Source organism: Amia ocellicauda, chromosome 6 (assembly GCF_036373705.1).
Source record: "Amia ocellicauda isolate fAmiCal2 chromosome 6, fAmiCal2.hap1, whole genome shotgun sequence".
NCBI lineage: Eukaryota > Metazoa > Chordata > Actinopteri > Amiiformes > Amiidae > Amia > Amia ocellicauda.
In genome coordinates this window covers 38956105-38970033 of record NC_089855.1, presented here as the reverse complement: position 1 = coordinate 38970033, position 13929 = coordinate 38956105, and the positions used below count along the sequence as shown (strand labels likewise).

General features: G+C 38.9%; 1 protein-coding gene across 4 annotated transcripts in view; it reads right to left on the bottom strand.

Annotated features, from left to right (window-relative positions):
- slc37a1 (solute carrier family 37 member 1) overlaps positions 1–13929 on the bottom strand; it is a 110484-nt gene that overhangs the window by 27478 nt on the left and 69077 nt on the right. For all 4 annotated transcript variants that reach the window (XM_066707101.1, XM_066707103.1, XM_066707104.1 and 1 more), the window contains 2 exons: positions 1094–1184; positions 146–208 (listed from right to left, as the gene is read on the bottom strand). In XM_066707101.1, coding sequence (XP_066563198.1) covers positions 146–208; positions 1094–1184 — 154 coding nt within the window. The remainder of the gene's footprint in view (positions 1–145; positions 209–1093; positions 1185–13929) is intronic.

The following is a 13929-nucleotide window of genomic DNA, read 5'->3' as shown; positions in this document are numbered from 1 at the left end:
AACCTGGTTTGTGTAATGTTATATCTACCCAAGTTTTAAAGGAAGGTCTGCACTGGAAATATTGAATTTGTCTTGATTCGCCCTCTACAAAGAAAATACAGGAACAATATACAGTAAAAGTGTGGTTTTAACACGTGTCACTCACCCACAATTCCACCAACATCAAAGAGCGTAGAGAGATCTCCAGCCCTCTTGGCATCTAAATGTGCTGAAACATTACATTAAATCACAGGTGGAGTAACTTTATATATTGAAAACTATTATAAAATACATTTAGAAATGTTAATCAATGGACAGCTCTACTTTTTGTTGCCACCTGGCTCCATAATTCCTGGATGCTTTGCCCTATAAACTGATAATTATATACATGAACTCTTTGGTAAACTGATGGAAACATGACACACTGATCAGCTGTTTTTCAGTCTATTTGGTAGCAGGAATAGTGATTTAGTATTATTACTTGAAAAGTGATCATCTTAAATTAGAGTAGAGTAAATTATTGTACTGTTTAACTGCATTGCAAAAATTAAGAAACTCTCAATCTTGCCAGGGTTTAATACTTAATGTTCATGTGAATATATTTTAACTTTTTAACTATTTTAACTCAACATTTTCTGGAATTATGGGGCCATATAGTATTTTTAATTACTGGTATTTTCTAGTAACTATATGCATAAATATACATGGCTATAAAAATAAATTCACAAACTTTACATTATATACTACAGTACAGTAATCCACATTTCTGCTGTCTAGAGGAAAACACTATGCTTTGCTTAAAGTAGGGTCTCTGTATAGGGTCTCTCTCCCTTTTTATTAATTCTGGACAGTAACCAACTGTCAGTTTACCATCAGTCCACATACTGTTGCTTTGTCATTATGTGATATAAAACTAAAACTATGGTAGAGAGATCAAAGTGGTTTTCCAGCAATATTCAAACTTGTTCAATATTGTTCTTCTCCAAAAACCAAAATTCACTTTGTTTTCAGAAACCCTTCCATAAATTTGAATTCCAGAGTTTGGACATTTTTAGTTAAATAATGCAACAAATAAACACTGTGCAGTGTTAATAGCCCTTTAAGATGTACTTACCTGTATTAGTGATGTAAAGAGGCAGCCAGAAGAGAAAGGTGTAACTGACCAATTTGGCAAACAGCAAGCATAAGGAAAATTCTATCACACCCTAAATGGAGAAACACATTATTATGTTAAAACATCTATTCGTGGATGTGTAGTAATATTAAAATATTTTGTACAGGTAGTTCCCAGTACATTTCTATGGAGCACTGGAGATGAGAGGTTGGAAAAAAGTTTGTGGCCAAGCTTTACTAACTCATGTGCACATGTTAATAACTTGTGGGAACTAGTTAATGGCAATTTACCAGTTGGTTGTCACAATAGGGAACAAACTCCCCAGCGATGTGGTTGAAGCTGAAAATTTGGGAACATCTAAAATCAGACTGGATAGGATCCTTGGATCACTCAGTTAGTAGTGGACACCAAATGAGCATGATGGGTCAAATGGCCTCCTCTTGCTTGTAAACTTTCTTATGTTCTTATGGTTGTTTATTAGTGCAGTTATTGATTTTAGAGGGGGATACTTTGCATTCATGGTACTGACCAAGCAACTGAGATCCTTGAAATTGACTTCAGATACAGGGGGTCCTCAAAACACCAACACTTTTTACTTTAGCATTAAATCACGTTATGTAAAATCAAGACATTAAAAATAATTTGTACTGTTAGTAAAATTAGAGAGAAATCATTATTAATAAAATTTAGCATGAATTTGAGAGGGGGGGGAATACAAAGTTCACTAACTGCACAGGATCACTGTTCACAGGCTGAGAACACACCACGTTGTGTGTGAGTGTGAGTCTAGCAGCAGTTACGGTATTAAGGTTTAGTGTAAAATACTTATTTTTTACCTTCACAGTCTTAGTAGTTGGAGAATGTAATCAGAATGGGAAGAGGATTAATTTTATTATTTTCATACTATAATCACATCAGTTTATAATATCTGCTGGATACCATCCGGGGCTGATACTTAGACCACAGAGTGACTTTGTAGCACCAAAGTCAAAAGCCGATGACAATTCTGCGATTAATGAAAAATTCTCCTAAATTCATTAGAGACTACTCTGCTTGTGCAATCCACAGTGGATTTTTATTCCTACTGTTTGAGCCAGCTTTGTGCAGTTATTGGATGATTGCGCCCCACAAATATTGCAACAATTTGTTGTGTGGTGTTTTGCAGCAGTATCATTGGTGCTTTATGTAAGTAAGCTATTCATTAATTAATTACAGAAGGTGAGTTCATTTTTTATCTTTTAATAATACAGTGCTTACAGTCCTTCTGACAAAGCTAATGGATGCTTTATTAATTTATTTTACTTAAGCTTTATTTAATTCAGTGCATATTTGGACATCCTATTATTATAATTACACCTTACACCTTTAGTTTGACTGAATTAAATTAATGATCCACTCTAACTGGGTATCAATATGTTCATTTGCTCTCTGTCATGGCACGGCTGCTGCTGAAGCTCGCTGATAGATGGTACTCATGTGCCGCAGCTGTGTTGTCCGCTCCCTTGCAGACAGGCTGCGGACTCACGGCTGCAGGCAATGAGCACCGAGGCGACAGTGACATCAGCGGCAGCTGTGCCCTGTCTATTTAACCCGTCTCCTTCCCCGACGGAGGCAGCTAACCCGATGAGAAGGACTGCCACTATTACCCCTGACTGCCCGGAGCACCCTGTTTGTGTGGATGTTTGTGTGCTTGTTTTTGTTTGCTTTGTTTTTCCCCTTTATGAGTTTCCCAGTTGGACTGAGCATCAATAAAGCCCGGACATCAGCGCAACCCTCTCCCACCTTCTTGTGTACGGCTTTTACAGCCTTGCTTTGCTATTAGTTCATATTCCTTGAACCGTGTTATTGAAACACAATTCTAATTAAGAGAAGCTGTGTAAAAGCCTTATTAATCACCTTATTATTGTTCGTTCTATTCTGATACTGTTTGCAGGAAAAAAACTTCAGGAATATACACCGATCAGCCATAACATTAAGACCACCGACAGGTGAAGTGAATGACACTGATAATCTCGTTATCATGGCACCTGTCAGTGGGTGGGATATATTAGGCAGCAAGTGAACATTTTGTCCTCAAAGTTGATGTGTTAGAAGCAGGAAAAATGGGCAAGCGTAAGACTTTGACAAGGGCCAAATTGGCTAGATGACTGGGTCAGAGCATATCCAAAACTGCAGTTCTTGTGGGGTGTTCCCGGACTGCAGTGGTCAGTACCTAACAAAAGTGGTCCAAGGAAGGAAAAGCGGTGAACCGGCGACAGGGTCATGGGTGGCCAAGGCTCATTTATGCACGTCGGGAGCGAAGGCTGGCCCATGTCGTCCGATCCAACAGACGAGCTACTGTAGCTCAAATTGCTGAAAACGTTAATGCTGGTTCTGATAGAAAGCTGTCAGAAGACACAGTGCATCGCAGTTTGTTGCGTATGGGGCTGCCCAGTCAGGGTGCCCATGCTGACCCCTGTCCACTGCCGAAAGTGCCTACAATGGGCACGTGAGGATCAGAACTGGACCACGGAGCAATGGAAGAAGGTGGCCTGGTCTGATGAATCACGAGTTCAAGGTGTTGACTTGGCCTCCAAATTCTCCAGATCTCAATCCAATCGAGCATCTGTGGGATGTGCTGGACAAACAAGTCCAATCCATGGAGGCCCCACCTCGCAACTTACAGGACTTAAAGGATCTGCTGCTAACCTCTTGATGCCAGATACCACAGCACAACTTCAGAGGTCTAGTGGAGTCCATGCTACGACGGGTCAGGGCTGTTTTGGCGGCAAAAGGGGGACCTACACAATATTAGGCAGGTAGTCATAATGTTATGGCTGACCGGTGTGTATATATATATATATATATATATATATAAATATATGTTTTTTAATAAAGGAATAAAAAACATAAGAAATAATACCCCCACATCTGGAATCGAACCCACAATGCTAGGCCTGTAGCACTGTTCCTTAACCACTATACCAACAGATATGCAAGGTTCACTGTAAAACCTATTTTAAGTAATCTACAGTTGCCACAGCCAACTGTCCTTATTAGTTGTATATGACTGAATTACTGTAGTCTCAAATAAATGTATAAATTAAGAAATAATAAATAAGAACATGTGTGTACATATATATATATATATATATATATATGATCTATGGCTCAATGATAAGTTAATGCACTCAGTCAGTGTTGGGGTCGTTACTGATAAAATGTAATATATTAGTCGTTATTAGTTTCTTGAGAAAAAAGTAATTATATTAGTATTACATATTAGTTGATTTAAAATGTAACGTGTACTCGTTATATTACCCTCTACATTCCTTCCTTTTGCCCTGTAAAACAATGCGACTAATTGTCATAGTCTGGTAATTATTTTTTAAAATGCGTTCCAAACAAATAAGCTGTAACTTAAAGCCATGGGTTATTTTAGTTATCGGGTCAGTAGTGTAGAAAACTGCAAATTAATCCAGCTGGACAATATCATCTTTCTTCCACACAAGTTGTTTTGACTGGCAACTTCATTACAAAGGCTCAGCAATAATAGAAAACAATATAATCTGCCAGTAGTCTGCTCTAAACTGGTTAACAATTAAAACAGTAAATACACAAAGTGGAACCTCAGTAGAGATTGCACACATCTCCTACACAGAATGTTAAGGTACAAAATAAATCAACACTGTAATATTCAAACAAAATATTGCAATTTGCTAGCTTCATTATTACAATTTACAAAACTAACCACACTTAATCATTTACTTTAACTGAAATAACCTTTCAGTATATATCAACGCAGAACTCGCTAACCCATATCAGGAAATAAAAAAGCGGAAATCTTGACAAAGGCTTATGGTCACTGTTGTCTGTTTTAAACTACATGAAGCGTGAATGAAAAACGTTTTTGAATCCCGCCTTACTTTTATAAATGAAGAAGGGGATTGACTGCATAAAAAGACTGAGAAGGTTCGTTTGCAAGTGATTGGCTGTGACCAACGCCAGCATTTCCAATCCTATGTGGGCGTGGCTTGCCCAGACAACGAGTGGGTTTCATAATGACGCCAACAATACAGCACAGATCAGTAAGCTGAGCCTCAAGATCACAGACTTTGATCTCTAGGACTTCAACATGCTGACAACGTTCACAAATGAAATCTTCTTGGATGAGTTAATCCAGAAAGGCAATCATTCTGCAAACCTGACACTCTACTGGCCACATGCTTCTAATTGTTAAAGTTTTTTCAGTCCCTTAGTTTCTGTCTTCTGGTCAACTGCTTGACTTTTTGTCATGAGAAACAGCGCAACTCTTTCTCAACAGCTGCTTTAAGTAGCTTTTGTCTACCTGCCACCAATTCACACCTAACTGGCTCCACCTGGAACAGAATTCCTGCAAGTCCTTGACTAAATCACCTTTCTTCAACCTATGTATTTTCACCAACTCAGCAGCTGTACTAAATTGACCTCAGTTAAGGCAAACTACAGACAAGATTAACTCAATTAAGGCAAAGTTAAAACAAAATGAGGAATGCTAAGACTAGTCTGAAACTAGGAAAACAACAAGATGGCTGCCTCTCGCCTGTACTGTCCTGGGTCTGTCTATGGCAATTTGTATATACTTATGTTATATACCTTTAATAAACCATTCAATAGGAGAATATTAGTCATATAAACACTAGTTGGGATTACATTCTGAATTGTAAGGAGTTTTGTGTGCATGCTACTCTTGGTCTGTTGTGACATAGCTGACTGGTATAATGAAGAGATGATGTGTTTAATATGGATGGATTATTGATCTGCTGTACATGGTCATGACATTTGAAGTAAATACCTCTGCTTCATGTTGTTACCATCTTAATCGCAAGGATATGACTTAAGCCAGCAAGATGCACAGAATGTGAAGAAATGTCTCTTTTGCGAGAAAAGTCAAACTGCGACTCTGCCTATTTGGGTTATATGATTGACATGTAAACCGGTACCCACAATAAACCTTAATTAATTAAATAATGAATGTGTGATTAATTAATTGATTTGGTCATTCAGAATATTGTGCATGTAAACATAGTCAGTGTTAAGCTGTAAGCCTCTTAACTAGTCACACCTTAAGCAAATGGGCTAAAACGTTGTTTCTGCCATAACTTGTGTGACTGAATCTGAAAATAAGAGGAAAAACTGGTTTTATTCAATTGATAGGTAATTCCAACAAGCTAACTTGCTAGCTAGCAACCCACTCACAGCTAATGACTTAGCCAAGTATGCTTTGTAGCATTATGATGGGTGTATTTTGATAAGAGCATTTTAGCTCTGAGCTGAAGCACTGATCTAAAGAAGACCTCTCCCCCCAAAGTTATCAGATTTCCTTAAAGTGTGGGACTGGTTTCCATCAAAGTGAGTCTTGGGTGGATGGCACCGAGAATAGGCCAAATAGTTTGGAATCCTGCTGTGAGATGTCTGGGGAAGGGGGCCTGTAGGTAATAAAAACTCTTTGAAGTGGACGAGAGCCAAAATCCTGACATAGAGCTACGAACACGGGCCAACCGGCATTTCCAAAAGATGGCATTGATTGACATCAGTCATAAATCAACCCCTGGGACACTGGGGGCTGAAACCGAAATCCAATCTCAAAAACTCAAGAACCAATCACCTATTGATCTGACAGGCGTATAAAGAACAGCGCACGGCCTCTCTCTTTCTCTCTCTCACCTGAACCAGCAACTCGCTGCCACAGCTCAACCTGTAGCTCTGTTGCCAGAACCGGAACCAGAAACCAACTAAGCCTTTGCCGGCAACAGAAGAGTTAAACTGGGAGAAGGAGATTGAGCCGGATGAATAAATTTTTTTAAAGGACTTTATTAAATAAAGAACTTTACAGACTGTGCATGCCCGCCTGTGCCCACCTGATCAGTGGAGTTCTACAGCTGGACAATTGACTGAAGTCGACTGAATATGAAAGTGTCAGTCATTTAAATAGCTATTTGAGTCTTAAGAAACTCGACCCTTGGAACTAAACAGGGCCCTGCTTTCCTCAAAGACTTTGTCTTCAAATAAGTACGGTGAGAGACCCTGCTTGCCCAGAAGATTTTGTGCACAACCTTGGAGCCTTCAAACCAGTGGAAAATCTGTTTGGAAAAAACTCTGTTTCGCTAAACCCCAACTTCCAGGTGCATTGACTGATTGGAAGTTCTTTGACAAAGCCGAACCGGACTGCCTTTGTTCCCAACCACATTCGTGCCTTGTGCTGTTATCTGAGCCCGAAGCCAGAGAGGCCTCTCTGCGACGAAGTTCAGATAAGTTTAACAGTTTGGAGTTTGTGATTCATGACATTTGAGAAATCAATTAGAAATGTTAATCTGTGATTCATAACTCTAGAATGTGTAATATCATTTAGTTTGTGCTGTTTTGTTGATAATTTTAGAAATAAAATCTGTCAACGCCGAGAAATATCTTCTCATTCCTGTTTAACTGTTTAGTCTGAAATTGACACATGTTAATAGACATTAGATTATTGGTGGCCCTGCCTATCCTTAATCATTGAATAATAATCAGTTAAGGGAAATTGTGGTAACAACTAATGATAGGATCTTTCTCGGCACCTAAACATAAATGAGACTGATATATATATATATATATATATATATATATATATATATAACGAGAAGTTACCTGACATAAATACTAACCTGCATAGTTATTTAATGTCCGACTAACAATACTAATGAGAGACACACCTTCGTCTTACTAACCGGTATTGTAGTCATTGTGTTTATAACCTTTTTTTTTGTTTAACGATTTGTGTGATATCATATGCAATCCCATGGTCTTTGATTTGGTCACGGAAGTGATTTGTCTTTGATTTGTTGATCTAGAGTTGAATTTTAATTAGTTTTTCCCTTTTGTATAATTAGTGTAGTGCTACATGTTTTTGAATAAATTTGAAAATGTATATCTTTGGAATTGGTGTCTGCGTCCAATTATTACAGAAATTGAGTTCTACAAGATTCCAGGATTCGTAATAAGGCGATACTATAAATTCACATCTTTAATTGAAATGTATAAGTGTACCTTACGCTACACTTTGTATGTCAGGTTTTCCTTGGAGGTTCTAATGTCATATATCTATTCCTACTTGCAGATTTCATCTGACTGTGTTAACCATATCAATGGGCTGTGCTTATCAGGCTCTTTATGGTGTTAAGTATTATTGGTTAGATGACTACAGTTAACCAGCAAATTACTGATGTTTCTGTTGAACTGTTGAAGTAATATGGCTAACTACTGAATTTAGTCATTCCTGATTGTACTTTTTGAGTAGGCCCCTGAATTAGCAGTTTTCATGAAAGTCTAATTGATTATTGATTATTTTCTCCAGAGAATGTGGAAATGTAAAGTTTGTGCTGTATCAGTATCTAGCAGGTATGCATGACTGAAGCATTATAAGCTACAACATAGACATTAAGGGCATAGCCATTGCTATCCATGTACATATCTAATGCCCTGTTTCCACAGACGGACGCGTCCAACCCCGGACGCTTAAACGGGTGTTTCCACTGGCTTAAGTGTCTGGATGCGTCTGGATGCTCCAGGTGTTGTGGACGGTTAACTGTCTGCTGCCAGACGTGGCTGTAAGCATCTGTCATGCCCACTAAGGAAATCCTTTGCTTTCAGATGTGTACTTGACTTTGCGAACAGACAGGGAAGAGATCAACTACATTATGTCAGAAAATATAATCTCAACTGCTGCGTGTGATCACGAAGAAATTACAGTTTTATTGTAGCACCATGGAGTGAAATCCACATACAGAAACAATTACTGCTTACAGTTAATATCCGAGTGTATATAAACTTGCCGAACACGGATTTCACAGGACCCCGGTGTAGTGCCGTGACTAGTTAAAAAATAAACTGAAGAACAATAATCGCAGCGGTAGCAGGCGATTGTATTAATATTTTATGAACAACCGGATGGTGTTTCAGGCAGTCCTTTTGTGAACCCGCAGATGCAATCAGTATGAAGGTGAACACTACTTAGTTAATGTGTGCCCATTTACAAGTTAAAAGAGGGTTTCCCTCTAAAACATTAAGGACTGATTTAATAAATGCATCCATAAGTCCATAACATAAGTCCACCATGACTGAGACGTGCACACTTTAGTTCAATTATAACCTGCTATATTGTAGCTGCTGTTACTGTAACAGCGTGAAACGTTTGTGTGTATTTTGTTTGGTGCCATGTGTTCTCCAGGTAAGCAACGCACATGCACCCGGCCATCCACGTGATGTAAAAGAAAACGTGATTCATTAGACCAGGCCACCTTCTTCCATTGCTCCGTGGTCCAGTTCTGATGCTCACGTGCCCATTGTAGGCACTTTGGAAGTGGACAGGGGTCAGCATGGGCACCCTGACTGGTCTGCGGCTACACAGCTCCATATGCAACAAACTGTGATGCACTGTGTGTTCAGAACCAGCATTAGCTTTTCAGCAATTTGAGCTACAGTAGCTCGTCTGTTGGATCGGACCACACGGGCCAGCCTTCACTCCCCATGTGCATCAATGAGCCTTGGCCACCCATGACCCTGTCGCCGGTTCACCGCTTTTCCTTCCTTGGACCACTTTTGATAGGTACTGACCACTGCAGACCGGGAACACCCCACAAGAGCTGCAGTTTTGGAGATGCTCTGACCCAGTCGTCTCGTCTCATCAACTTTGAGGACAAAATGTTCACTTGCTGCCTAATATATCCCACCCACTGACAGGTGCCATGATAACGAGATTGTCAGTGTTATTCACTTCACCTGTCAGTGGTCATAATGTTATGGTTGATCAGTGTATCGTAATAACAATAACAAAAATAATAAATAGCAAATATTTATTTTATTGTTGCACATGGAAACGTTGTCTTATGGTAACATAATGCATGTCTGAATATAATGTTGTCTATACAGGTTTAGCTCTTCCTAATATCTCTTAACAGAAACGTGTATTTATTACGCTGTCTTCAATAATGTAAAGCATAAAGAATAAAATAGACACAAAAGTCCTTTCCACATCAGGCTCTATCACTCGTAGTGTTTTCTGTGTTTGATTTTAAAACGAAACACAAACCAAACCCACAATCGCTCTGCTCCTCCCACAACAGGGACGGACTTGTTACAATGGCCTGGTTTTACAAAAAAGCTCTGGGACGCGTCCAGCACGGCATGGCATGGTACGGATGCCTAAGCCAGTGGAACTGAGGCATTAATTGCCCTAGTACATTTAAGACATGGAACGCCCTTCTAATCCACTTGAGTAGAATCCATACAACTCAAACTTCACAAAAGCCCAGGGAATACTCTACATTCAGCTGTCATCTGTGTGCTTGTAGTGACCTTGCCACATAGTGGGATTATGTTGGCCATATCAATGCACATCTGAAGAACAATTCAGCTGTCAGTTGTATATTTCTGGGTTGTAGTTTTCAAACTAATATCTATGGAATATCTATGGTCTTTGGTGAACTTCAAATGGGCAGCAATGTTTTTTTTAGAGAGCAGTGATTTGTCTTTTTCTGATAGTGGAGTCATGAACATTCATATTAGCCAAGGTGAACTCACACGGGCCAGCCTTCACTCCCCACGTGCATCAATGAGCCTTGGCCACCCATGACCCTGCATGCATGTCTGAATATAATGTTGTCTATACAGGTTTAGCTCTTCCTAATATCTCTTAACAGAAACGTGTATTTATTATGCTGTCTTCAATAATGTAAAGCATAAAGAATAAAATAGACACAAAAGTCCTTTCCACATCAGGCTCTATCACTCGTAGTGTTTTCTGTGTTTGATTTTAAAACGAAACACAAACCAAACCCACAATCGCTCTGCTCCTCCCACAACAGGGACGGACTTGTTACAATGGCCTGGTTTTACAAAAAAGCTCTGGGACGCGTCCAGCATGGCATGGCATGGTACAGATGCCTAAGCCAGTGGAACTGAGGCATTAATTGCCCTAGTACATTTAAGACATGGAACGCCCTTCTAATCCACTTGAGTAGAATCCATACAACTCAAACTTCACAAAAGCCCAGGGAATACTCTACATTCAGCTGTCATCTGTGTGCTTGTAGTGACCTTGCCACATAGTGGGATTGTGTTGGCCATATCAATGCACATCTGAAGAACAATTCAGCTGTCAGTTGTATATTTCTGGGTTGTAGTTTTCAAACTAATATCTATGGAATTTTTCATTCTCACAAAAACAGAAAACACAACTTACATATATTGACAGATTTCAAAGCTGGAGTTGTTATAACTACAGGAACATCTGAAGAGTCACTAGATGATTATTTTGAAGTTCTGTTGAAGCTGACAAGACACTTTCAGACAGTAGTGCAGATACAACAAATTACTTACCTGATGTTACTGAGAAGAATTTTGCTGCTGTTTTTTTTAAATTGTAACATTGTACCATGCACTGCAATTGCTGAGTTTCTCAAATAACTGCTTTTGATTAGTTCTGCTCCTGGCCCTGTAGCTAATGTTATTTCTGACATATTTCATAATCATAATCTCAAAGTCAATGAGTCATTCATAAATTAAGTTGCATATGTAATGTGCACATTTAATCCTTTGTAGAAAGCTATAGGAAATGGTGGTCCTCTAAGCACTGCCTATTAATGTAAGCAGTATTATAAAGAAAACTTTGACATTGTAGAACCAGTTCAGTACATACTTGATGCTAAGGAGAATAAAACTTTTCAATATGTGCCAATATTGAAATCTGTTCAGCAGCTACTTAGTAGTTATTTTGGAGAAGGTAGTAGATAACCATTTATCAAAGAAGAATGCAGTGAATGGTAAACTAGATTACAGGTCTTTTCAGGATGGTCAGATTTTTAAAGGAAATTGTTTCCTGTCAGCCAAGGAGTTACAAATCTCATTAATGTCTAGGTCACACTACACAATTTGAAGCCCGATTTTGAGCCTGATTTGCCACTCCCAACAAATCTGCAATGATCATCATGACAAGCAGCCTGTTCGGAGCACGTCCCCACTACCGATGATTTCTACGATTGTAGAAATTGTGTAATGTGACCCCAGCTTAAGTCTTTATGTGGATGGCTTTGAAGTCTGTAATCCCCTTGGTACATCTCATAACAAAGCACACGCTTTGTGCTGTGTTTTTGAGCAGTTTGCCTCCTGCTTCACATTCATCATTGTCATGCATATACTTGACAGTCCTATGTAAAAGTGACATTGTTTAAAAGTATGGCTATGATAAAGTCCTGGAACCACTCTATCTTATTATTTGAGAACAGCATGGCATTTTTATCCAGCTACTTGGTGAAAGTCTTAAAGGTTATAGTGGTAGACAACCTAGCAGGTCACGGAATTGCTGGCTTTATTGAAAGTTTCTCTGGCAAGTATGTATGTTGTTTTTGCACACCAAAGAGTTCTGATATTCAAACTAAAGCTGTTCAGTCAGGTTCCTTCAGCCTCAGAAGTAAAGGGTAAAAAGAGTGTGTCTTTACTAAACATCTTGCCCATTTTCATGTTCATGTTCATGCTATCCTCCTCATGTAGTGCATGATCTTTTTGAGGGTATTGTACCAGTAGAGCTTGCTCACTGTTTGTCAATACTGATATCAAATAAATATTTTACATTGGAAAGCCTAAACAAATCAATCCTACATTTCCCCTATAAATGGTCAGATAAGACCACTCTAGTAGGAAAACAATAGAACATAAAAACATTTACAAATGAGAGGAGGCCATTCAACCCATGGTGCTCGTTTGGTGTCCATTAATAACTAAGTGATCCAATGATCCTATCTAGTCTATTTTTAAATTTCCCCAAATTTTCAGCTTCAACCACATAGCTGTGGAGTTTGTAACAACTCTCTGTGTGAAGAAGTGTCTCCTGTCTTGAATGCCGTGAAGCCCAATTTCCATTTCTGTCCCTGGGCCTGTGTGTCCCTATCTTTCTTGAAGTGTGGAGCCCAGAACTGTACACAGTATTCCAGATGAGGTCTAACTAGTGCATTGTACAGTCTTAACATTACTTCCCTTGTTGTAAATTCTACACTATTGACAATATACCCTAGGATCTTGTTTGCTTTTGTTTTGCTTTGTTTGGATGGAGAATGTGAGGAGTCCACGTAGACTCCTAGGTCTTTCTCATGTGTTACTTCATCCAGTTCTATTCCTCCCATAGTGTAATAGTAATAATAGTAATAGTGAACATTTTTGTTACCTGCATGTATTACCTTGCACTTGTCCACATTGAATTTCATCTGCCAGGTGTCGGGCCACAACTGAATATTATCAAAGTCCCTTTGAATAGCTAGCTGCTGAGATTGTATCTGCTGAGCCACCTATTTTAGTATCATCTGAAAATTTGACAAGTTTGCTAACTATCCCAGAGTCCAGATCATTAATATAGGTTAGAAACAGCAAAGGCCCTAGTACTGATCCCTGTGGCACTCCACTAACAACCTCACTCCAGTTAGAAGCAACTCCTCTAATTGAGACCCTAATGTTTCATATACATCAACCAGTTCATAATCCATCTACTTACATTACCCTGAATGCCTACAGCTTCCAATTTGAGGATCAGTCTTTGGTGTGGAACCTTATCAAAAGCTTTTTGAAAATCTAAGTATATCATATCATATGCTTTCACATGATCTACAGCTGCAGTTGCATGTTCAAAAAAATTGAATAAATTAGTAAGACATGATCTGCCTCCTCTAAACCCATGTTGACTATATGCAAGAATATGTTTTTCATTAAGATGCTCCTCTATTTTCTGTCTAATCATTTTAATGCAGAGGAGACTGATTGGTCTGTAATTTCCTGGCTCAGTTTTGTCCCCT